This window comes from Ammodytes marinus (genome assembly GCF_949987685.1).
Source record: "Ammodytes marinus genome assembly, chromosome: 21".
NCBI classification, from domain to species: Eukaryota; Metazoa; Chordata; class Actinopteri; order Uranoscopiformes; family Ammodytidae; genus Ammodytes; species Ammodytes marinus.
The window spans coordinates 15,619,449-15,645,215 of record NC_137225.1 but is presented as its reverse complement, the minus strand read 5'-3'; the positions used below and the strand labels follow the sequence as shown (position 1 = coordinate 15,645,215).

The window sequence follows — 25,767 nt, the reverse complement described above, 5'->3', positions numbered from 1 at the left end:
AACATTTCAACCAACTCTAACAATGGTTTATATCCATTTCCCTCTTACCACTGTCCTTCATCGTTATTGTAGCAATGTCCTCTCAGGCCTGACCTTCACGCTTGTCATGGTCCAGACAGGTATAGATCCTGTGAGTAACTATCACTAGTCCCATCGGCACAAATCCTTACAACCGTCGTTCAGCGGGAAAGCAGGTGCCACTTTATCACTCTCCACCTTTCCATCTTGACTCCTCTCTCGCTATTTGCAAAAACATTGAAAGCACAGCAGGCTTGTGTGTGTGTAGGAATCATTGCTCTGGTTACTATTTCTGTGTGGATGGAGGGAATGGTTTGTGATGGCCTACTGTGTTTACCTTCACCTCAGAGTTAATTCTCTCTGACCATGAAAATAAAAGAGATTGTAGGGGCCTCCATTCAAACACAGCTCTATATATATTTTTTTTTGCACGTTTAACAGTATGTCATAAATCACCATGTCTTTGCAGCGATAGCCTTCCCAGAAAAGATTGCACACTTCCCATAGCTGCCATTCATGAAGGAGAAACTGAGATTGATCTCCTAAATGTTGCATAATGTTACTTGGACAGACTGCAAAAGGACATCTGGATTAAAGGGCCACAATCGTGCTCACATGTAATGTCATCCACAATCAAAACCAGCCTGCCTAATGGATGTCACACGCCATCAACTTTGTCAAGTTATCAGGTGTTTTGATTCATGCTGCAGCTGCAGCGTCCTTTAGGATTTTGTTCACACAAGGAGATATGTGCCAGTAAGCTTCTTTGGGGAAGAGGGATAGGTCAACTTCCTATGAGCATCCAGTGGGTTGGTTTCGACCATAGTAAAGTAAACCAAAGTAGGGCTGATTATCAGCTGCTGTGGTTATATCCTACAGGCCATCAGCCCCCTGCTGCTCATGGCTTTTTAGATAATGTCAAATCAGTGAGGCAGTGCATATGCTGAATAAAAATATATTGGAACCCGACAGTTGCCTCCTAATGTAAAGATTAATGTAGTGATAAAAAAATATGAAGTGCCTCAGGAAGTAAGGTTGAATGAGTGTTTTTCTAATACAGTTTTATTGTATAAAACAAAGATAAAATTGGACTTTTCACAAGTTGGGTCTGGTTGATAAAGGGGGGAAGTCTTCCCTTGGTAGGCCTACACTTCACCTGGGTTTGGTCTAGATCTCATTAGTTATGTGTGGCTTCTCCTGCAACCTTATTAGTTCTTATCTTATTAGTTCTTAAAAGATAGCAACACAAAGTCGTATAGCTGGTACTGTGAGATACCAGACACAAGCTCTAAGTATTTTTTATCTTCACTGAGGGTGAGCTTTTCTTTTTGTTATTTCATGCCTAAACCCAGAATGCCCTCATTTATGCTATGAAGGACTTACTGGACCTCTCATCTGGTTGCTGTCTGAGGCCAACATTAGCCTATTTGTCTGCGAACGTGACTTCCAGCAAAGCACGACCCAGACTGGTTCAGGGTCATGCGGAGCAAAATAGCCAAAGGACACGAATGGAACATAATTAAAGTGCATTTGAATGTAAGTGTCTTTTGCACTTATAATTACAGAAAATACTTTTTATTCTGAAAATTAAAACAGTATTCCTTTTTTTATGTTTTTCTTTTTTCATTTTCTTTTTTTGGTTGATGTAATTAGTCACCTTCGTTTGCCACTGCATTACGAAGCGCGCAAAGGGAAAACACCTGACGTCTCTGCCACGCGCGCGCGCCTCCAGTGTGGCTTCATATTCAAAATGTGGAGAGAAAGAAAGAAGACCCTTAAAGCATGTTACCCACCGTCACGGAGCCTTTTTAAGCTGCGAGGGGGAGAAATAAGTGAATGAGTGCGCGGTGGGGTTTTATCTGCGCGAGCTTATTACATCCACATTGAGCCCGTGCGCAATGGCACCGAGCGCTCGCCTCGCTTTGCTGGACGAGATGAGAGGATAACTTTAAACTCTGCATGGATGATGCTTTCCCTCGATGGCATCTGATAAATTCTTCATTTGGAAACAGTGACAGGTAAGTAATAAGGGTGTTTACTTGAAGGGGGGAGGGTAGAGGGTACGGGGGGCATACAACCCATCATTAAACTCCCCTTTAAAATGTTGTTTTCTTGTTTCTGCTCAGTGTTTTTGCCATAGTGTGTTTGCAAATTGTCTTTCCTTTGGGTGACACTTCGGGGACGTTTTCGTTGCGTAAATCCTACTACCGGACAACATTTGACCCCAATATTTCTCGAAGCGTGGTTGCCAAACCTGATAAGGCGCGCTATCACGGGATTTAATTGAATTTTACGATTAAGATATGACCAACATCCAGATGACTAGGCAGCTATAATAAATGTAGGGGAGAAATTATCAGTTCGCCATCTGTGCCTGACCGTTAACTCCCAGGTAATTAGTTCTCGATTAATTTTTAAATCATCTTCTGATAATGTAACTAAGTTGTCCTTCTGTAGGCCTTCATTAGGCTACATTAAATACAGTAACAGCCCTATCCTTTCATTGCTGTATGTCCATCTTAATGGCACAATGTGTGTTTGTGTGTGTAGCCTAAATATACAGTATATAGGCACACACACATACACATGCATACATAGTAGGCTATATATTGGCATGTTTGCATGTTAGAGTCTAATACTGCCAATTTCGCACACACCTGTATTGTAGGTCAAAGCACTGCATAAGGACACTGAGTGAGAGGGATCAGGTGGTGGTTTATATGAGAGGCAGGTCCGGTGAACAACACAGCGAAGAGGGAAATCAGTTTCAATTAGCACTTGCTCTACAAACCCATTCACTAGAGCACTTTGCAGCCTTGTGTCACATAACCCGCGTCCTCAGATTTAAAAAAGCATGTGTGTACACAGGGGTCTGTGTGTGCACAGATGAGATTTTATGACCTGGCGTTCCTAATTCACTCAGTGATAAACTCAGTGTTGCAGGATGATGACTTCCACCTTGTGTTTGTTGATTGTGCATATCTGTGGCTTGATTTTTCTTCCTCCGCCTCCTTCCTTTGGATTCTCTGTGGACACTCATATGATACTGGGAGACATTGAGAAACGGAGAAATTAACGAGCGAGGAGATCTTTAAAAGACTGCTGGGCTGGAGCCAGGTCTAAAAATGAGGCTCATTTATCGTTGACTTTTTCCCTATTTCTGTCACAGAGACAGACAGAGAGGGTGAGTAGTGGGTGAAGGGGGCCTGTGTATAAGATGGATCAGTTTGTTTAACATCTAGACACGTGTGTGAGCATCACCACAGTGCTGTTGTTTGGACTACAGGGCCAGATAGGAAGGTTTAGGAATAAAAGGATGGGATAGGAAGGATGAAGTGCACCGAGCAGAGCCCGGGACCAGAGCCAACTGCACCTCTCAGGGTCTCAGCACTGACTTATTACTCCTCCTTGAAGAGCCATACCTCACAGACACTGCTCAAAAACGCACAGTGCCAGCCCCTTATTAAAAGTTATCATCTCAGGATCTGTTGGTTGGGATTAAAGCCTATTTTATGTAGAGGCAAATGGACAGCAATCATAAATGCTTCATCACATAAATGAATTGTGTTGTCAAGAGCATTTATTTCTGCTGAGTCCTAAATGGAGTTGATTGTCTACAAAGGAGCGAGAGAGCCACATTGAGGAGGGATCAATATGTTCTTCCTTTTTTCATTAAACACACGCAGGAAAAAGATTAAATCGCTTGTGTCAGTAGCCAAGAACATCACTGCTGGGTTGCATTTCAACCGTTGTATTGTGTCAGTAGCTAAGGAGCCAGGAGCTGTTTTGCCAGACCTGAAATGATAACCATCATCAGCTGGTGGCTAATATGCCGCACTCTCATCTGACTAATGAGCTGTGTTAGGAATGCATAATAAGATTCCAAAAGACAGTGGAGTTATGTGATTAATTGGATAACATCAAGCTATTTCCCCCTTTTTCTTTTTCCTTTTGTTCAGGTCTGCCAAACATCTCACCTCCCATGTCAGCGGGACGCCTCCATGGAGATGTTGAGCAGCGCCGAGCGTTTCTGGAACGAATCGGAGCGTCTGGGATGGGAGGAGAGGAACCAGAGCTCGGAGGCGTCGGAGCAGGACGAGAGGAACTACTACGCCATGCTCTACTCCCTGCTCATCCTGGCCATCGTGTTCGGCAATGTGCTGGTGTGTCTGGCCGTGCTGAGGGAGCGCTCCCTCCAGACCACCACCAACTACCTGGTGGTCAGCCTGGCCGTGGCTGACCTGCTGGTGGCCTCGCTGGTCATGCCCTGGGCCGTCTACCTGGAGGTGAGTGAGGTCACATGGCGGGGGGGGGGGGAGGGGGAATTTCACAAAAAAACCTAAAGGTGCAAACAGGAGCACCAAACTGATTTCCCTCTTTATTTCTCACATCAGTGCCATTGTTGAATCTCCTCTTTTTTTAGCAGCCTCCCTCTGAAATGGTCTGTTTTGTTTAAGCGCCTGTCTCTTCAAGCCCCGCCTTCCAAAAAAGCCCAGTCTAAGTTAAGAAGGGTTGCTTTATCGGTCATTGAAATTTGTGTTTTTTGCATATCCCCTCTCAGGGCCGTCGGACTGCGGGTACAAGTGCGACAGTCTTTAAAAAAAAAAAAAGCACAATATAGGCCCCCGATCTTCGAAGGCCCCGAGCAATGCCATTCCAAAAAAATAAATAATTGACTGGCTCATGATAGGCCCTTGACCCTTGCAAGGAGATCAGGGGCCTATCATGAGCCAGTAAATTTTTTGGTTATTTTTTAAATGACATTATTCAGTGCCAAGAAAACCAGGGGCCTATATTGAACCACTAAGAAAAAAGAAAAAAAAAATTCAAAGAGGGAAGGAGCTCTGGGATTATTAAAAAATTCACAAAGCGGACGGGATTTTTAAACCTGTAAATTTTTTCTTTTCTGCTTTTTGGTAATTCTGTGTCTCCAAATTATTCCATAAAATAATACTAAATAGTTCACATAGGACACAGTTGATTTAGCCTTAGTTTTCTTCTAAAAGTGCACCAGATTGATGAATTTTACTTTCAAATGTTCAAATTTTTCTTCCTCCCCCGGACCCCCCTAGACGGTCCAGGGTTCCCGACACAGTCTCCCAAAGTCCTCTGATAAACACTTTATGTGTGTATGGTTATTAAACGTCATTAGACCGGGGGGGGGGTGTTTATGTTCAAGTAACGATTTGGTCATTCCTCAAATGAAATATTGTGGAGTTGTCTGGCTTCAGGGGGCCCATCAGGACCTTTTGTATAGGGGCCCAGAATTTGGTGCTACGCCCCTGCCCCTCTCAAGATCCTAAGGGGGGACTGGTGCAGGGGCAGCCACAGTGCCGCTGGAGCAGTTTGGGGTTAAGTGTCTTGCTCAAGGACGCAAAGGGAGAGATGGTAGGGCCCCACATCTGATACCAGCCACCACTAGTTTCACAAATAACAGGGATTGAACCAGCGAGCTCATGGTTACTGGTTGGGCCTTCTTTCCTCTCTAGGCCATCTTACCACCATTCAGCTCTGATTGGCCCTGAATCGATCTGCCGGTGGTTTCTCCCCTTGACATATCATGCGGAGGAAAAAATCTGAACAGGCTGTTTGAACACAGGTTTTCAGAAAGGTAGAGGTGGAGAAAAATAGAGAGGGGTTGTTTTTCTCATACTTTGGTAGTCTCTTGTCACACCAGGGCCCCATATTAATGTTGAAACACCATAAAATAGTGCATTCATCCATTCCTTTGAAGTCATTAGTTCCATATATTGGTTTTCTCGACAGTTTCCATGCATTCTCTTTGACAAAAACATAGCCTTAAGGTATAAAAATCACAACCCCCCCCCCCCCCCCCCCCCCCCTCCCCCAGTACCACTAGTTGATAACCATTGATGTAGAAGGAAATAAGGGTTAAGAAAATTGAGATGACGACAGAGATTGAAAACCAGATGCATGGCTGGTGAGAAGAGTAGCGGAAAAATGAAACGACTTTGGGATGGAGAAAAAGGATGAAGGCAATTTTATTTTGGAGCTTGAGTGACAGGAGGACGGAAATGATGATAAAAGATCACTGAGGTAGTGCCTCACCATTCATGTAGATGGTGCATAATTGCTGAAGGACACACTGAATATTGAAAAATAATGAATTACTTTCTGTAATCGGCTGAGCTTCAAATGACATAGTAGCATCTGCAGACCTTCAAATTGATTGCTACTTTACGTGCACTTGGCAGATTGCTCCATAATGTAACATAGTTGGTTTTGCTAATTGTTCATTTCGTAAGCCTCCTTCCTTGTGATACTCCATTTACCGAACCTGCTCGCACCCTCAGGCTTTTACATTTCATCAAAGCAATACACTGCACACGCCAGAAGAAGGGAAAAAAGCTTGTTGGCTCAGTCTTGCATATGAGATAGGAATAGCATGCATGAACCTCAGGGGGAAACGAGCACGTTACTCAAAGACAGGTGTACATACATGAGGTCTAAAAGAGAAAAACAATTTGGTTGAGGTCAAGTTATGTTTAACAAGCAGCCACCCTGCTGCCCAAGGTTCGTTCGCTCGCAGCTGAAAGCGCCATTTCTCACAGCGTGCCGAAGATTCAGCGGCAGGTCAACCGGAAAGTAAAAATGATCGCAGTCAGTGAGCCGAGGCAGATGAATTAATTTTGATTACATCCAATGAAAGGCAAATGAAGGTAGACAGAAACCTCGACGGCCTTAAGTCATGGGTTTTTCTTCCATGCAAGCAGTCACGCAGTAAAAGGCATGTGCTTCATTTTCAATTTTAGATTCCATTTTAGGAGAGACCTACAATCCCATACGGAGCAGGTCATTAAAAGGTTGAATGACACAAAATAGTAATATTCATTCATTCAGAAGGACTGCAAGCCAGGAGAAGAGGCTGCGGGGAATAGAACCACTTATTAATTCAGCTCCCAAGACTTGCACTGCAAGTCCCCCAAGAGCTCCAATCTAAAGCACGGCGGATTAGTTTGTTGTGACCAGAGGGTTGTTGGTTTTCTTCTGCAGGTGTTTCTTGGCAGGAAAAGTGACTGAGTATCGCTCTCCCCACTCTGAGCAGGTACTAATCATGCGCCCTTGAGCAAGCCAACTCATCTCTGGATGGTACATCTGATGCATGACTTGTACTTGAAGGAAGTGGTTGCATTGGCAGAAAAGACTGAGCCCCTCCCCCTTTACACAACTCATCCTGAACGATGATAGCCTGACAGCAGAAAAAGCTCCATTAGTAGTGCAGAGGTAACTCCTCCACCAGGTCAAGGTATTCTTCCATAGAGTTTGATTATATCGAATACAGAGAGATCTGACATAAAATCAAGGGGATATGAGTACACTGCTGGCTTATTCTCGGGAGAATTATTTTAGTTGACTCCTAATAGTCTTTTCTCAGAGCACTCACACAGTATGAACATAACGTTTAGTATGTACCCACATGTGTACATGAGTCTTTCTGTGTGTGGGGGTGACATACTGTACAAGTACAAACAAGGGTAACACTTTATTTTGATAGTCAACTGGCAGTTAATTGAATGCATGTTTCTTATCTGTTGAAAGAGTTCTGTTGAATATCAACTAAACATCTACTAATAGTGCAACTTATAATTAACTAGCAGTTAGTTGAATACATGTTACTTATCTGTTGAGATAGTTCTGTTGAATATCAACTCTTTCACTGTTGACATGCAACTGCATATCTACTACTAATGGCTTGTTGAGTGTCAACAGTGGACTATCAAAATGAAGTGTTACCCAAACAAGTTCTGTGTTCATGCAGTGTATAGTTTGTGTGTGACTGTGTGATTTTGTTTGTGTCGTAACTTAAGAAGGTCAAATGTTCGAAGGTTTTTCAAAGATGATAGTGGCGTGCCACAAAGAGGACATTTTCTTGACCCTCACTTCTTTAAATAGCTAGTTTTGGGTTAGGAATGTGGTTTAAAATGTAAATTTAGTAATGATCATGGACATAATTGATGCAGCACATACTGTATGTTATCCTTGTTATCCGATCAAAAAAATAACAGTAGCCTTAATACTATACTAATTGACAAAGAATTCAGTGTTTTTTGCCGTTACTACATTAGAACAAAATCTATATACTCTTCCATTTTGTTTCCTGTTTTCTAATATCTGTCTCTTCCACCACTACCAAAAAAATATTCAATATTTTGCAGCTACAAGCAGCTCCTCCATTTCGTTTGTGCAATGCATTGGGGATCAATAGTGTGCACCAACAACACACTCGAACACCAAGACTGTTATTAGTATGCATACTCCTGAGCCCTGGCACACCTGCACTCAAACCTGCATTGCCATAGTATGAATGTGGACTTGGGGAAAAGGGCTAGTCTGGTTCAATCTGCATACATGTTGTTTTTTACTCTTCCATTGCGGTCAAGGTAAACTTTGGAAATGCACGTCAGCAGTGAATGTTTTCACATTAGTATGTGAAAGAAAACAAATGTGTATCTGTATCTGTCTCAGTGTATATGTATATGGGACAACTGTGATTTATGTGAGAGAGATTGCTGTTTGTTAGATCATTGTAATGTGTGTGTGTGCGTGTGTGTGTGTGTGTTTGTTTGCATTGTGTGTTTGTGCATATTCCCATGTGGGCCTCCCACCTCTCTGTGTAGGTAGGCATGCATTCCCATCTCTGACTTGAGAGATGCAGGAGTGAGGCGACTGAGCCTGGATCCCATTTATCTTAGTCAGACAGTTATTACCAGGCATTATTGAGCCTAAGTAAAGGCCTGTCAGTCTGAGCAGGACTCTGCTGGTGTGTGTGTGTGTGTTGGGGGGAGGGGGGGTGTGTGTGTAGGGGGGGGGGGGGTTATTAGTTTAGCTTGGGGCCAATGTTTTGTGAAAACTCTCTTGAGAATACTAAGATCCTGTTTCTGTGTTTGACACGCTCCCTAAAAACAACGTCATGTTTACCATCATCTCAGGACATTCACCCTTGACCATTTCAGACCTCACAGCTTGTGATATCAAGCACTGTATGCTGACATAAACATGTTTGCTCATTAATGCATGAATTATCATAATTAATATCACAATTTGCATAAATGCTGAAATTCATTATATCACAGGCGGCATCTTGTAGCATTTCTGGCAGCTTAGGCTTGTTTTTTTGTCAACCTTCCATGTAACTGTCTCCATGTTCAAAATTCCTCCCTTGCACTTGCCTTTCTGTCACATGTACAGGTGCGTGCGTTGATGTGTGCGCTCAATTCGCCCTTCACACTTCATGGCGAAGAAGTGGAAGAGAAATGTGTGTGTTGGTAATCCACCTGTCTGTCCTGTGCAGGTGGTCGGCGGTGCCTGGCTTTTCAGCCGGCTCTACTGTAACATCTTTGTCACGCTAGACGTGATGATGTGCACCGCCAGTATCCTCAACCTGTGCGCCATCAGCATTGACAGGTGAGTCTTTGTGTGCGTTTGTGCATGTGTGCGTTTGTACGTGCGTGTGTGCATTCATGTGTGTGTGTGTGTGTGTGTGTGAGTGAGAGAGAGAGAGAGAGAGAGAGAGAGAGAGAGAGAGAGAGAGAGAGAGAGAGAGAGAGAGAGAGAGAGAGAGAGAGAGAGAGAGAGAGAGAGAGAGAGAGAGAGAGAGAGAGAGAGAGAGAGAGAGAGAGAGAGAGAGAGAGTACAGTAGTAAGTAGTATCCATTTGAGACTTCCATTTTTCAAGGTCTTCATCTTACCTCATAGATACTTCAAAACTTTTGGGAGAAAGACATAATTTTATCAGCTTGTTCAGGTTCAGATTACTTTATTTGTACCCGGCGTAGGTAAACTTCTTTTGCAGTTTAAAAGTGGGCTTCCGTTACACAGTTTCAGACATCACATACACACAAACCCAAATGGGACAGTCACATAGGTAAAACACAAAAAGTACTCCAGTGCTCATACCAATTAGGACACTTAAAACTGACCTGCATAATTTAGATTTAGTAAAAAACAGATAAAATGATCTAAAAATCATCGTTCACATCCTCTTGATGGATGTGTGTCTGCGTGCATATCTGTGTGCTTCAGAGAGATGGTGAGGAAGACACTGAAACACACAGATCATGTGTACATTGTGTGGTTTGATTCAGAGTTCTAGCTTCCAACTCTGGTATGATTACGTATAATTGCGGTGCATTAAAACAGAAGGGCCCATGCATCAGCTTGAGCCTTCACTTTGTATGTGTATCTAGTATTTACATTATTTATTTGCTTACTTTTCTTTCCGAGTCACAGTAAATATTTAATAGCTCTCTAGAGACTTTGAACTTACAACCCCTCAGGCATCAGGAGTTCAACTATATAAAATTAATAAAGAACTGCATGAGGACATGTGCAACGGGAATTTGTTTGCACAGCACGCACCAAGGAGTATTTGTCTTCCTCTTCGGTGAGGAATTGGCGCTTTGACAAAAAACTAGCTTCGTCATGTACGAAGTTGAAAAACCAACAGGGCAAAGCAGCAAGTGCCCAATAGTCTCTGGTTCAATGTTCATGTTTATTATTCTGGTAATTTGATTAATTGCAAATTGAGCGGTCTGCATTATCATCTAATTATGTGCCCCTGTCTAGCAGAGTGTGGAAAGTAGTCTATTTTTTAACACCTAATTATTCTAGGTGATATAGAGTTCCCATGATTAATAACAATTTAATGGATGGTAAAACAATGGGACAACATGCGAGAGGGTTCGCTGATGATTCTATTGAGAATTCTCACCAGAAGCTGCTGCTCCCCTCGGCTGTACTAAGCTTTATAGAGAGTTTCAGCTCATTGCTAAGCTGTTTCGTTTGGATCCCTCAGTTCTCTATATAGTGTAGTTTTCAGATGCAGAAGGCTCAATAAGCTCACTGTACAGGCCCTTCTCCGCACCTCATGGGAAACATGTAAGAGTTAGGAGACTAGCTGGTGAATAAAGTGGAACATTTGGCAGCCAAATACCCATATATTATCTTCAAGAGTTGGTAGAGATCAAAACCAGAGCTAAAACAGGGTGAATATTGGACTTATATTGCCTAGGTGGTCAGAAACCCAACTCTAAATGAATTAGTGTTGTTTTTGTAACTTCTGGATGTGTAAAGAGGAACTGTTTACATACAAGTTCACCACATACACTTGCAGAGTGACACCCAGTTTACTGTAGGTTTACATTACCGCAAAGTAATTAATTCAAAAGCCAGGATCTTACTATAATGAGAACTCAGAGGCAACACGGTACATACACAAGGGTTGGAGGTATATCGGGGCCCAAATGCAAATGTTTGACCCAGGGCACCATACCTAGTTAATGAGGCCATGGCCATACAGCAACTACAGCAACATCTACTATACCGCCTTTTTGCATTTCATGAACACTATTATCATGTGTATCTTCTTAAATTGCAAATAATTACGAGCATACTTGTTTGTCCTGCAGTGATTTTCGCATAAATTCATAACTTGCGTCTGAGGGATGCAGTTCTGTGGAGCCCTGTGGTTCTCTGTGATTGATTATTAGACAAGTCAACAACATAGTTATCACACGCTTTGGGAATTGCTAAATTAAAGCGTAGCACTCATTCTGGGTCACTGATTGTGTAATACGCCTGTGTTACCTTTGAGACAGGATTTTCTATTTGTAAGTTCATAGCAAATAGGCCTAGTATCTGTGATGTACAATGAATATTGGAGCATACCAGGCTAGTCAGAGGCCGCTTAAATACACCTGAAAGGAAGTCTCGGCATAAGACTTTAAAGTGTAGTCTCTTTGTTACATTACAGCGGAGGTCATGTTTTGAGCAGCAACTCAGGGCGCAGGAGTCTTTGTTTTTATACTCAACTAAAATTGTAACTGCAAGCAGCACTCAATAAATCATGTACATTACTTTTTATCACCCCGCTTTTTCATCTCTGCTTTTATTTAACCAGGCATTGCATAAGGGTAACAACAGAGTAAAGTGGCGCGGGAAGAGTATTTTTAGTGAACGTCTGCGCCCCAGGTTTTTCGCCCTGCACTTTGCCCAGAGAAGAACCAGTGTAATTAGTCTGATGAGGGTAAACAATCATGGCAGTTATCTGGCTCTTCACATTATAACATCACATCCATTTTGGGTAGGGGTCCAGCGTAATTGCCGTTTCTTCTAAGCCATTGATAAACCTAGTTTTCCCGGACTCATTATACACTCGTATGCTGATTAACTCTTAAATCACAGCTCCTCTAGGTTTCATGCTGAATACCCGACTTATTTGTGGATAAAAATGCCTGGTTTGCTGCTTCATTTTTGGTCATTATGTTATCCGCTTCCCGTCAGCAGTGTTTTTCTTGGCATTCTCAAAGCGTAGTTCTTTTCAAGAAGGCTATTTTTCCCTCTAGAATTATTCCCTTTCACTATAATATATCAGCACTTTCCATCACATTGAAATGTCACCACGTATCCGCTGTACACACGCATGTTCAAAGCTGGACTCTAAGCTGTGTGTGTGTGTGTGTGTGTGTGTGTGTGTGTGTGTGTGTGTGTGTGTGTGTGTGTGTGTGTGTTTCTTCAGGTACACAGCAGTGGTGATGCCGGTCTTGTACAACACAACGCATCACTCCAAGAAAAGAGTTTTTGTGATGATTGCCTCTGTGTGGGTCATGGCCTTCGCTGTCTCCTGTCCCCTGCTGTTTGGTTTCAACACCACAGGTCAGGTTTAACAACATTGTGACTTTGTTCGAATGTGCAGATATAAATAAGACAAATGCTATCTTACTTAAATGAAATATGCACTCCACTGATTAAGTATGTCAGAATCGATTAATTTATAATTTACCTATAAGATGTTACGTGCCGTTTGTTTGTTAGTTTTTTTGAACTGTTTAAAAAATGTAACACAACAAAAAATAGGCTCTTAAATGCTTTGACTGCAAATGTATCTGTGGAGGTATACATCATCAAAGTATGTTTTGCAATTTTTCTGTGCAGACAAAATAACGTCTTATGCCTTTGGCCAGTTTGGTGTGGGAGCAAGAACAATCGTCTACTTCACGAAGAAAAAGGGACAGAGAAATGCAGGAGACTTGAGCTATTTTAATTTCAATAGCCAGCAGCAAAGATGCATGACTGCAGGTGTACAATGAAGAACATTAGTCAGACACGCTTTAAGGCTACTCAAAGAGTTACAGGCATTTTGAACATGGCATTAGAAAGAGGCACCAATGGGTTCACATCAGTTTCTACAAGACTTAATCATCATTCAAAAGAAATGAATCGAAAGCTATATAATAATATGTATAATACCTTTATTTATGAATCGCTTTTCAAAAAACAAGTTACAAAGTGCTTTACATTAAAAAGACAATAAGCAACCAGTAAAAATATGAAGCAAAAGCAAAGTGAAAATTATTAAACAAACAAGAACAAACAAATATGAAAAGGCTTAAAAGTGATCTTTTTAAAGAGTAGAATTTTAAAATCTACTCTAAAACGCACTGTGAGCCAGTGAAGTGATTTTAAAACTGGTGTTATGTGTTCTCTCCTGCTGGACCTGGTTTTGAGTCTGGCTGTGGCATTTTGAATGTCATAGGGCCGGTTTCACAGACATGGATTAAGCCTAGTTCTGGACTACATTGTACTTTCAATGGACAATCTCCATTCAAAATTCCATTTAGTCCAGGACTAGGCTTAATCCATGTCTGTGAAACCGGCCCTTGAAGTTTGTTCAGGTTTTGTTGAGTGAGGCATGAAAAGAGTGCGTAGCAGTAATCTAACCGGGATGAAATGAATGCATGTACTCTTTCTGGCAGATAAAAATTATCAATTTTTTTGAAATTGTGGTTCTCTGATAATTCGCAGCATGTAAATGGCAAATAGCAGTGACCCAATAACAGAACCCTGTGGAACTCCATATTGTTGTGGTGTTGATAATGATTGAAAATGTCCAAACCACCAAAAGTCTAAACCACCCCTGAAATACCAAACCAGTTTCAAAAGCCGCAGACAGGTCAAACAGGAGTAAAACAGTGTGTTGACCACAATCAGCTGCTAAAAGAAGATCGTTGAGAACCCGAGGAGTGCAGTTTCTACGCTAAAACCTGCTCGGAAACCAGATTGAAATACTTTGCAGAGGTTATTACCGTTCATAAAAGAGATGATCTGTCCTGCCACTAACTTTTCTAAAAACCCTTGAAAGGAATGGTTTCAAGATTTGAAAGAAAAGTGAGAATATCTGGGTTAAAAGTGTTTTCTTTTAAGAAGAACTATAGCAGTTTTGAAATATTCAGAGAGTGAAGAATTGAATAAATCCAATAGGAATGGCCAGGTTCTGGCCAGGGTTTCTTTTAGGAAGTAGGTGGGAATTATTTCGAGAAAACAAGTGGAGTTCTTCATTTTGGAAATGGCTTTAGTTATTTTTTCTATTGTTAGCTTATTGAAATAAGTTAAGGTAGAGTTGATGCTAGGAGGACAAGGTTCAATGAATGTCTGGACAGCAGATGAAATATTGTCTCTGATGTTTTTGATTTTGTTTGAGAAGTTGTGTGGCGTATGAGAGGAGTCTTGGACTGGATGTATGATTATTAATGAGGTGTCTCTTGCCATTTTCACTGCTATATAAGCTAAATAGTGTGAATCTAGTCACTGAAGGTCACAGAATTGGAATGTTTCTGTCTGGGCTTATTTCGTCTCTTTGTGTATTGAAGTATGTGGTATTGACCCAGGGGACTATCCAGGGAGAGGCAAATCACATGCCACTGACATGCATGAAATATGCATTTCACAGCTATGGCCATTGCCTTTGCCTGTGTGTGTGTGTGTGTGTGTGTGTGTGAGTGTTGTTGTTTTTTCTAACCTCAATGTACAGCACCATTAGCTCACCTGATAGATCCACCCAGTCTCTTCTGGAATTATATTCTGATTGAACAGTCGGCCTATAGGCTACACTATTATTCTCATGTCAAATTGTCTCTTATTCTGAAGTCATGGCGCAATTATTGCCAAATCACACACCTCTCCATCTCACAATCAACGCTGTGAGTGTACGTGCGCCGTATGTATTCAGAATACAAAAGGGGACACGCCAATCAAGGCAATTTTCAAGATGGAGAGCATGCACATGGGTCAGCAGTGAATTACACCTCCTGTCACTTTAATTACCCTATCATTTCCGGGCTGTTTTGCATAAAGATATTTCCCATTTTTGACTCAGATGACCCCATGGTGTGCTCCATCTCCAACCCTGACTTTGTGATATACTCCTCGGTGGTGTCCTTCTACCTGCCGTTCATTGTCACGCTGCTGGTTTACATCCGCATCTACGTCTACCTAAGGATGAGGCGGAAGAGGATCGCCTTTGGCCAGGTCAGCAGAAAGGTGCAGCCGGGCTCCATTCCGCCGTCTGTGGTGAGACCGTTTTCTTATTTCTGTTTTCCATATACAGTATTTCCTTTGTTCCTCTGTATTCTCAATTTTTGAGGAATTAGATGTAACTAAGGCCTTTATTTATCGTTAATCATTTACAAATGCTTTATAAATCATTGACCGGATAATATGAGCAATCTTTGGTTGGTTTAGTAGTAGACATTTGTGTTTTTAAATTCTGATATAGGGCTGGAGGGCATCTGAACCGAAAATGAACATGTTAATAAGCTGTGTTAATGACTTAACAACATTTAAAGATGCTCTTCTTTATGTAAAGCACTTTGTGTTACATTTTAGTGCATGCAAAGTGCTATATGAATAAAGCTTGATTTGATTTAATATTAGATATAACTGATAAAGCCGTTATCCAACCACTACACCATGAGCAACCTCGATATTTACTGATTCTGTCAGAAAAGAAAATACCATTATCCTTGAGATGTGATTGTATTTAATAGAAATCCGTGGTTGTCAAACTCAGAATAAAGTTTCTGTTTTTTCAGCAGATTCTTTGTTGATGCAATTGCTTGAAACCATTTTTCTCCGAACAGCGACCTTATATCCCTCATATAGATACAGTGTCCCTCCCACCTTCACATTCACTCACATTATGCTCATAATGACTTGCAAATTACTTTTCACCGTTCCATTACCTTTCCTTTCCCTTTCACACATCTCACTAGAAAAACTTTCCCCGAAGCCTTCAAAACTGCTTCCACTACGTTATAAAAAAAAACTCTACCGCTGCCTGGGAAACACTGGGTAAAATACTGTGAGTAAAAAAAGGGAAAAATAAAGAGCGTATGCGTGACATTCTATAAGTCACTTGCAGGTAAAGGTTTCAGATGAGATGACAGGTGAATCTCAGGAGTATGGTTTGGCCCTCAAGAGAAAATACGCTGTTTGGTGTGAGCCTGCTCTACACATGTTGGCCTCTCAGATGATCACAGGTCAAAGTGGAAATGGAAATGTGCAGCTTGCCTTTCACTCTACAGCCAATAAAAGGTCAAACAATAGTCCATTCAATCAGGAGGAGTGTTTTCTGTAGTGTGTCTTTGAGCATACATACTGTAGATAGAGGGATACATAGATAGATAGATAGATAGATAGATAGATAGATAGATAGATAGATAGATAGATAGATAGATAGATAGATAGATAGATAGATAGATAGATAGATAGATAGATGGATGTTACTTGTAATGTGATTCCAATCAATGTATGCGCCTTCATTGCACAAACGTTCACAGTCCAGTGCTCTTTTTTTAACAGCAGTTAACAGATAATTGGCTAGAGTTGAGCCACAGTTTGGGATCATGGCTCCATGAGTGCAGACACCCGTTAGTGTTAGATCCGAGCCCTGGAGGATTTCAGGCTCACAGGGTTATAATGGAAAAAAAAAATTCAAAATAAAATAATGGTACTCGGCTGCAGACACATTTGATACGGCTTCCAGTTTTTTTTTCGCTCGCTTCAAAGGCATCAGGATTTATTTCTGATTGCTTGGCTCAGTAGTGGGCATGCAAATACAACAGACATGAGTCCATGGATTTATTTTTCCCGTGACACTTGACAAGATTTGCTGGTGTTAATAAAAAAAACATCCTCCCGTATGAATAAAGAAGAGGCAATGAGTTTGCAGGTGAATGTCAAAACAACTTTCTGTATCTATAGCTTGGATTGATGGTGTGGGGGAGATTGAGAAATCCTCTGGTGAAACAGTTTCTATCTTGAACTTCCCTCTGCTCCCCAGGAGATCTGTCTACAGGAGGAGACTCCCAAGGCAAAGCATGACCTGTCACCAATAAAGATTAAAGTGGTAGGTGTACTCTTTTAAATGAGAGATCCAATTTAACTGTGATATTTCTTGATTCCTCTTAGCGTTTCTAGTTCCCCTGAATATAGTGCTGGCCTAATGCCTGACTAACTCTCAAAGTGACTGCGTTGGCGTATCGTGACATGGCTCCGTTTTTAGCTTTTTGTGTGTGTGTGTGTGTGTGTGTGTGTGTGTGTGTGTGTGTGTGTGTGTACATTCACACACGCTTGAATTCGTCAGCACTGGGGGGTCTGAGAAGGAGCCGAAAATTGCGATTCCGAAGCGTGGCTCGGTGCCTTGTGTCACCTGGTCACTATCAGCTGAGCAAAATCTGTTGCTGACGCACTGCACCACCTGCATGACACCACAGACTGCCCACATAGGTGCGGGAATGACAATCTGTAATTTTCCCCCTGTGAAAAAAGGTGTGAAGAGATTAGAGTGAGATTAAGCGAAGAAAAGTCCTAGCCACACTGGGAATACACATTGCACCGTTGTATTACTCCAGAGTGAATAGGCTCATCGGAGCTGAAGTTGTTGAAATTGTGGATGTTTTAGAAAGTGGAATTATTTGCCGTTACTAGAGGTTTAAAAGAAAAAATCAGGCTATTAGAAATGAAACATTGAATTCGAATTGAATGGCATAAACAGCAGTCACATTGAGGTGGTGCTGAAGACTAAAACTGTGCATCTGTGATTTAAATGCTTGGACTAGTGCAGGAAATCTTTTCCACCAATTTCAGCTGTGTGGACGGTTCAGCTTTAAAAGTAAAATATGTAGGGATTTTGCATTAGAACTTCCCAAAATGACAATATCAATGTTATATATAATGTTGAGCTGTGTACTAAAAAACATAAAAAAAATTTCAATACTTTTTCAAAATCATAGAAATCATTAATTTAAATAAAGTAACGCACTGTTTAACTCACCCCTCTAATTTCTTAAAATCCCGGCAAAACCCTAGACCAGTGCTTCTCAAATGGTGGGGGCGCCGTGAGTTTTTTTTTTTTTTTTAAGTGCTAGCAAACGCGATGTGTGCTTGTGTATGGTCATATCCGCGCGAAAGGCCGCGATTTGCATTAAATAAATGTCCACATGTGTCTCCAAGTGTCTCTGTAGGCTATTTAAAAAGAAATCAAGCAAGTAGACTAATGATAACATTAATGAATTATAAGTTATTGCATCACAGAAGGCCTATTGGCCTATAATAATACAAAAACACCACCATAACTCTGTTTACAGTTAAAAAAATGTTTTGAATGAAATGCAAACCTCAGTTAATCATTTGCTCTGAGATTCACACAGACTGAGCAGTCTTTTTTAAATGTTACAAATTGAGCTAATAAACTGAACTTTTAATGTTTTTGCTGCAGAAGTTATCTCAGCTAATTTTTGTTATCTAATTTGATAATAAGGTGATTGTATGCAGAATGCTCGTGCCAGAAACTCATACAGTGGTTTTGTACAGATAAATAAATAAATATTAGCAAGTTCTCAATAGCATTTCAATTTAGGGGGGCCGCGAAAAAATTTCTGTCCCCTGGGGGGGCATGACAGAAAATTATTGAGAACCACTGCCCTAGACTGATGAACCACGGGGAGGACCGGATGCTATGGGTTGTCACTCCACAACAGCGCTAAAAAGAAAATGTAGTAACTAACTGTAGTAACAACTATGTGAGTTATGTACAATTCATGTACAATATGCTGACAATCGTGAACCATTTATCCCCACAGCAGTGTGTAGAGCTCTCAGACCCCTCCAAGCCCTACCTGCTGTCAGGATGCCTCTGGCGCAAACGCCCAAAGACAGGACCTGTGGAGACCTCAGGGTTGCCCCCGGTGGACACGCAAAACTGCTGCAGCCTGAGCCACGCCTCTTGCGGCCCCACCGAGATGGATGTGGAGCGAGGGGAAGCGGAGGAGAACAACCAGAGAAAACAGTCTTCTAACGGGATGAGGTGTGAGGTGAGAGGTCTGTCCAATGGACGGACTCACACGTCACTACGGCCGGGCCCGCAGTCGCACATCAGCAATCAACGATTCAGGAGCATGCACGCACGGGAGAAAAAGGCCACCCAGATGCTCGCCATCGTGCTCGGTGAGTGGAGGCTGTCTTAAGTGGGATACGCTGAGGAAATGAAAATGTAAATGCCATGCTATCAATTAATGCAGGCAATTTCTTAGATGCAATATTTGAAGGAGGAGCTTGTTCCGCTTCAGCTCCTTTAACATATGTTTTTTTGACTTTTTCTTCTGTGCTGCCATCTCGACTGGTGGGAATGGCACCAGCACAATTTCTTACGCCTTGTTCATTTGCTGCATATTTTGCTGAACCACAATAAATCAACCTGAAATGTAAACAGGCCCAGCTGGCTTCAGGTTCAGAGTGTGTACAGACACATGCTGTAGCTCCTGACACGGCTTCAATTATCAGCCAGGTTGCTATGGGCCTGTTCAAGTTAGCTCTGGCAGAGAATCCATCTCTCGGTCAGAAAAGTAATCAGAGGCAGCTGTTTACATTACAGTGGCAGAGAAAATTGGCGCACAAACAGAAAGTGATTTCAGTCCGGCCCACAACCCACTTGCTTTTCAGCCAGCTGACCACTGCTTTGCTTCGATAACCTGACCCAAATTATAACACTTGAATATGATAAGTGTTTCAACTATACTGCAGAATGCATAGCTGTTTATATACTACATGATAAACAATGTTATATTGGCTGCCACTAAGTATACCAAGCGACTGCAAGACATTTGTGTAAATACCACACAAAGTAGCTTATAGGTAAATTGGGAACCAAAAGTGTTTTTATTGACCCTTAGCTATAAACAATTGCTTATTGCTTGATTTTCTTTCTAGCACGACACATAACAGGGGCATTTACAACTCAAGGTATTAATAACTTTTGAAACAATGGGTCTTTGATTTTACACAAAAGTAAACTAAACCAAGTAGCGCAAACTGCAGATTCTATGGCTAAAAGAGGTTCTGTTTTATGAGTTAGATAGAGCTAACTCCATAAGTTGGTTGAAAGAGCTAGTTGTGAATGTTTCTATCAGTTTTTGATCATTTTCTTACACAAAGTAGTTTTTTTTCTTTGTTGTTGTTTTTTTTAAATACCAACCTTCAAACTCTTAATGTTGTCAGTATTAAACTGGGATTTTTCAAACATAATTATCTATGAATTATTTTCATTAGCTAATTATGAATTGTTCCATATTAAAAACTACTTCACAAGTATAAGTTATGTTGGCATGCTAACATTAAAAACTGTTTAAAAACCCATTCCTTACATTTCTGCTCTTGTCTTTTTGGTCTCATCCTTTTTCCATACCTCCCCTGCTCTCCGGACACTCCAGGGGTGTTTCTCATCTGCTGGCTGCCTTTCTTTGTGACTCACATTGTCAACACCCACTGCAGGACATGCTACGTGTCTCCTGGGCTTTACAGTGCTTTTACCTGGCTGGGGTATGTCAACAGTGCCCTCAATCCAATTATCTACACCACCTTCAACATCGAGTTCAGGCGGGCTTTCATCAAGATCTTGAGCTGCTGAGAGAAAGGCAGGAGATTGGTAAAAAAAAATGGTAAATGGACTTGTATAGCGCTATATCTCCGTTTATCACAGACCCAAAGCGCTTTACATTGTTTTTGTACACAGTCACACACACATTCATACACTGATAGCAGCAGCTACCACGCAGGGTAGGCTTAGCACTAGGGTGCTAAGCTAACTAAGCTAACTATCGGGAGCAATTCGGGGTTCAGTGTCTTGCCCAGGGACACTTCGACATGTGGCGGGGAGACGAACCTCCGACCCTGCACACCAGAGGCGAACTCCCTAACCACTTCGCCACTGCCGCCCCAAAGATTCGAATGGATTGAGGCAAGGTAAACTTGAGCTGCCTCTCTGGCTCGGTTTGTAAAGAGTGACCACAGCCTACAATGATTGAGGTCCAGGGGAAGAAAACCTGCTGTGTGTGCTGCAGTAATTAAACAGTAGCAGCAAGATGAAGCATGATACAAAAAAAACACACACTGAATGCAATAAATGCAAGGAAAAGAACAGACTCAAGCTTTTGTTTCTCTTCAGGGCTTGGACTCCATTTAAACAGTATTACTCCTCAAATGAGACTTAAATGTTCACTTGCATACAGTCTTATTGATAGCACAAGTTGATGGACTTACTAGTGGATACATCTTGTTCAATATGTGTACTGCTCATTGACAAAAATCCAGGACTTTTCAAATGGATGTCATTCTGGTAGGTCTTTGGAGGCAAGGTGGAGCTCTCAGGTGGGTAAATAGATGGTAAAAACAGCGGGTCATTTCGTCATGAGCACCCTTGCCACCGCGCTGTGTGGATTAACCTTTCTTTATATGTCCATGGGATTAACTGATGTCATGTGACTCACCTTCCTCCTTCATGGTACAGCCCCATTGGTTACTCACCAGTGCATGCACACATCAAATTCCGAGGGCGTTCACTTGAATTACGCCGAGGGGATCGTATTGGTTCCTGCCAATAGTCACATAATTTAGAAGATCGTCATATATATCGATGTGGAAGCATTGTGGTCAATGTGGATTCATTAGAATTATTCAATGTGAGATTTTGATGTACTGCACATTCGAAACATTTTGAGTGTTGCTTTTTTAAGGGACAGTCTGTTCATTGGCAAAACTTCCCACATGATTAAGAGCTGCCTGATGGCTGTTCTGAAGGCAGAAGCTTTGCAATCTCAACAAAACAAGCACAATTGTAAACTGTGTGGTGGGCAGGGATGCCATGGAGCATTCACTGCACTGTGTTGTAAATAAAAAGAAAATTATGAAATGTTCTCCTTGCAATCCTTGCATACGGTTTTACACAGCTCATGTGTGTATGTGTGTTTTTCTCAATGTTGCAAATGAAGGGAGACACCGACAGGTATTTGTGGATACAAGCGTGAGTGGGCCTTCTCAGAGAAACACAAGAGCAACAGAGCTGAGTGAACAGGATATTGGGAGATTTGGAAACAAATATAGAGGGATGAATCTGGGGGAGAAGAGAAACATGAGAAGAGAGATAAATGATGACAGGAGAGCTGAGTGGGAAGGGGAAAAAAGGATAGAAATGAACAAAAAGAAAAAGGATCAACGATGTCTGTGGATGTATTGAGGATACCTGCACAATGGAGGGGGAAGGGGCCCGTCTTTCTCAGACACATCTCAAGCTCTCTTAATCCTCTGAGAGGTATAAACACCTGCTCCCATGACACTTTGAGCCATTACTTCAACTCAGCCTCATTCCACTGGGACTACTTATAACACACCAGGTGTGGATGTCTGCTGCAAAGTGCGGAGGCCAACCTCCAGGTCGTGATCATCACAAGGCAAACATCAATAACCCATAGCGCCGATTTATTTTCCCCTCTAATGTAGGGACTCTTTGGCAGGGCTGTATCAAGCATATACAAACTGAGGTTGAGCTTCCATGGTGACTGCATGAAGTGTTTGCTCTTCTGGTATTTAATTGAATTTAAGTATGAGTTAATATAAATAATACAGCACAGCTGTGCAAAACCGGCCTCTTAATTACATTGAATCATTCGGAGACCAAAATAGTTACTCACCTGTCAAAGTAAATGAACAGCACATACGCTTACAGCCCCAAAGGCCTAGACCCCCAGACACTGCTGTGTTACTTCAACAATTTCAAATCAGCTTGATGGACAGGGATGATGATGATGGTGATATTGCTGTGCATCTTTTTTAGCAGTGAGGCTTAAAAATTTGTTTTATTTTCTTTAGATGCTTCCATCGGAAATGTTACAGGGTCATTGAAAAGAAAAGAGTTTATCCCTTTGGGAGCATATACTTGCTCATCCAATTTCATGGCAATACGCTTTTTGCATGAAAAGATATCTTGTGAGCAAAATTGACATTTTGACCAGAACGTGATGCAATCTAATGGAGAGCTGAGCTCTGACTGTCTGAAGTTGTGTAGAAGACATTTATCTTGATAGTGTAGCAGGAATATTTCCACACGTTTCCAAACCTCAAGTATACTTGTATAGAAAAATATATATTTTAACACTTGAAAACGCTTCATCTATATATTTTTCTCATTCGTTTTTTAAAGTTCAGGCATTTCTTTAATGGCTAAATACTTTTCAATGGTTCTATTAAGATATTGGCATTTGTTTTGTGTCATACCAGCATACTTATACCAGCACAAAATATCAAAATAGTGGAGATTCTGGCTTCCTGGTGGCAAGTGGGAGAGGTGCATGAGTCCCAGAAAACATGGGAAATCATATTCACGGGACTATGAATATCAAACACCAATGCGATCTAGCAACATTTTACAAAGCCAAATGTCTTGATGCTCAACACTCAAGTTGCGCAAAAGTGAAAAGAAAAAAACATATCATGATGGTGTTATTTCTTATAAAATAACATCCCATTTGACTTACTTTGTTATGCTACAAAGATAACAATTTCAAATGAATGGATCCAGCCAGTAGTTTTGTGGGATATCGTGCTCTGAACCACAACCTCTTTGATCTCAAAAGCATATAAATGAATATTTTAATGCTATGGAATCTGATCTTTGCGTGTATAATACTCTAGCCGACTTGATGTCAGGGTGTAAGCTGTGCAGCTATGCACAGAATGCCTGGATTGATACTTACAAGAGCTTTGGGGATAAAATTATTTGCTGCGTGACATGCAGAGTCTGTTGCATTCATGTCTGTGCACTCACAAACAGGAGCCTACCATCTTTGTGTCTAAGCACATTTACGAGCAGTGCATGATGGGACATAATGAAATGAAACAAATGAAGGAGCCCATCCATGGTTGAAAGGCTGAGGGAGGGTTAAGCTGCAGCGCTCACCGCTGCTGACTGGGGATGACACATCAGAGGAAGGAAAAGATGAATGCGATGCAGCGTTTGCATGTTCATTAGCAGGTCTCAGAAGGACGATGACTGCTCTGCTCACTGTTTGATTACCCAGAAGTGATCAAGTCCTATGAGCTTTTTCCACACTTCAACTTTCAGTTTCTCAAGCCTGTGTGACTAGGGAGACGAGACACGCATCACAAAAAAAAGAGTTGATGTTCGCACACAAATAGCAATTTTCCCCTTGCTTCTTCCCTTTGTCTTAATATATTCCAGGCTTTGTGCATGGCTGTGGGTGGACGAGCAGATGTGATGGGCACTTGAAGGGTTTACCAGTGACTGATGACAATAGATAAAGATGTTGATTACAGACATTGGGCGGCTCCACGCCTTAACTGACATTCAGTCTGTTTCTTTTCGTCTTCTACCAATGCCTCTCTCCCCCCTTTTTTTCCTCCCACCAGGGAGTCAAACCAGCATGATAATCATCCTCCCATCTTCTGCTGCTCTGTGTCGTTTACACACATGCTGTCTTTAACCGTTCATTTGATGGCCAATCCTGAAGTGATGGGTAAAACAGTTCTGGCAATTTGACTACACACAGGAGTTGACCATGGCCTGTATATAAAGTGGCACATAAAGTCCTGGCTGAATACACCACAGCAACTCCATTGTTGTCCTCATTTTGTTTCTAAAAAACAAAATTAGGACAGCGGACAGTGACAGTGACAGTTAGTCCCCTCTCATCTTTCTCATCTTTGTGTGTGGGCTGTGAGAATCAGGATGGAGGCAAATAATTACTGTATATGATCACACAGTCTCATTATGGGGCCTCATTACTTTGCATGTAGGGATTAAAAGCACTTTCTTCCTGTAAGTGACATGAAAGTTCAACCACTTATCTGTGCAGTAAATGTGTAGCTAGTACAACATACAGACTGTTAGCTTAGCTTAGCAATAAGAATGGCGAAAACAGCCATTTTGGGGGGGGGGGGGGGGTATTTAATCTCTGAAAGGGTTAAACAACAAGGTAGACTATTACAGTATGTGTAAAATATGATGCATTCATGGGATGTATTAAGAGTGGTAAACAGAGGTCATCACCTTCAACATCTCAGGCGCTGAAGGAAGTCGAGGACTTCAAGTATCTGGGCTCATGGGTCAACTCAACCGAGCAGGACCTAAAGGTGAGGAAGGCACTCGCATGGAGGGCCTTGAACGGAATGACCTGTGTTTGGAACTCTAACCTCCCCCGTCAAATCAAACTCAGCTTCTTCTATGCAACGGTAGAGTCTGTTCTCCTCTACGGCAGCGAATGCTGGTCCCTGAAGCCAACCTTGCAGAAGTCTCTAGACGGGTGCTACACCAGGATGCTGCGTGCAGTACTTAACATCAGCAAGAGTACTCATGTTACCAACAGTATCCTGTATGAAGGAATACCAAAGGTTAGTGAGAAAGTAGCTTCTAGAAGAATGAGACTGGCGGGACACTGCCAAAGACACCAAGAGCTGCCAGCCAGCAAACTGGTACTATGGGAACCAAATAATGGTTATCGGTCTCGAGGACGTCCTATACTAACATACGTGGATGTACTCAAGAAGGATGCAGGAGCGCAAAGTACCAATGAACTGGCCAGATGTATGGAGAATCGGGATG

General features: G+C 41.8%; 1 protein-coding gene across 1 annotated transcript; it reads left to right on the top strand.

Annotated features, from left to right (window-relative positions):
* Positions 1-4,019: 4,019 nt before the first annotated feature.
* drd3 (dopamine receptor D3) lies at positions 4,020-20,781 on the top strand (the record flags this gene model as incomplete). Its single annotated transcript, XM_080050314.1, has 7 exons — positions 4,020-4,304; positions 9,332-9,444; positions 12,556-12,692; positions 15,193-15,386; positions 17,158-17,223; positions 18,959-19,322; positions 20,585-20,781. The coding sequence occupies 7 exons, from the start codon at positions 4,020-4,022 to the stop codon at positions 20,779-20,781; spliced, it is 1,356 nt and encodes a 451-aa protein (XP_079906440.1).
* Between the last annotated feature and the right edge of the window lie 4,986 nt (positions 20,782-25,767).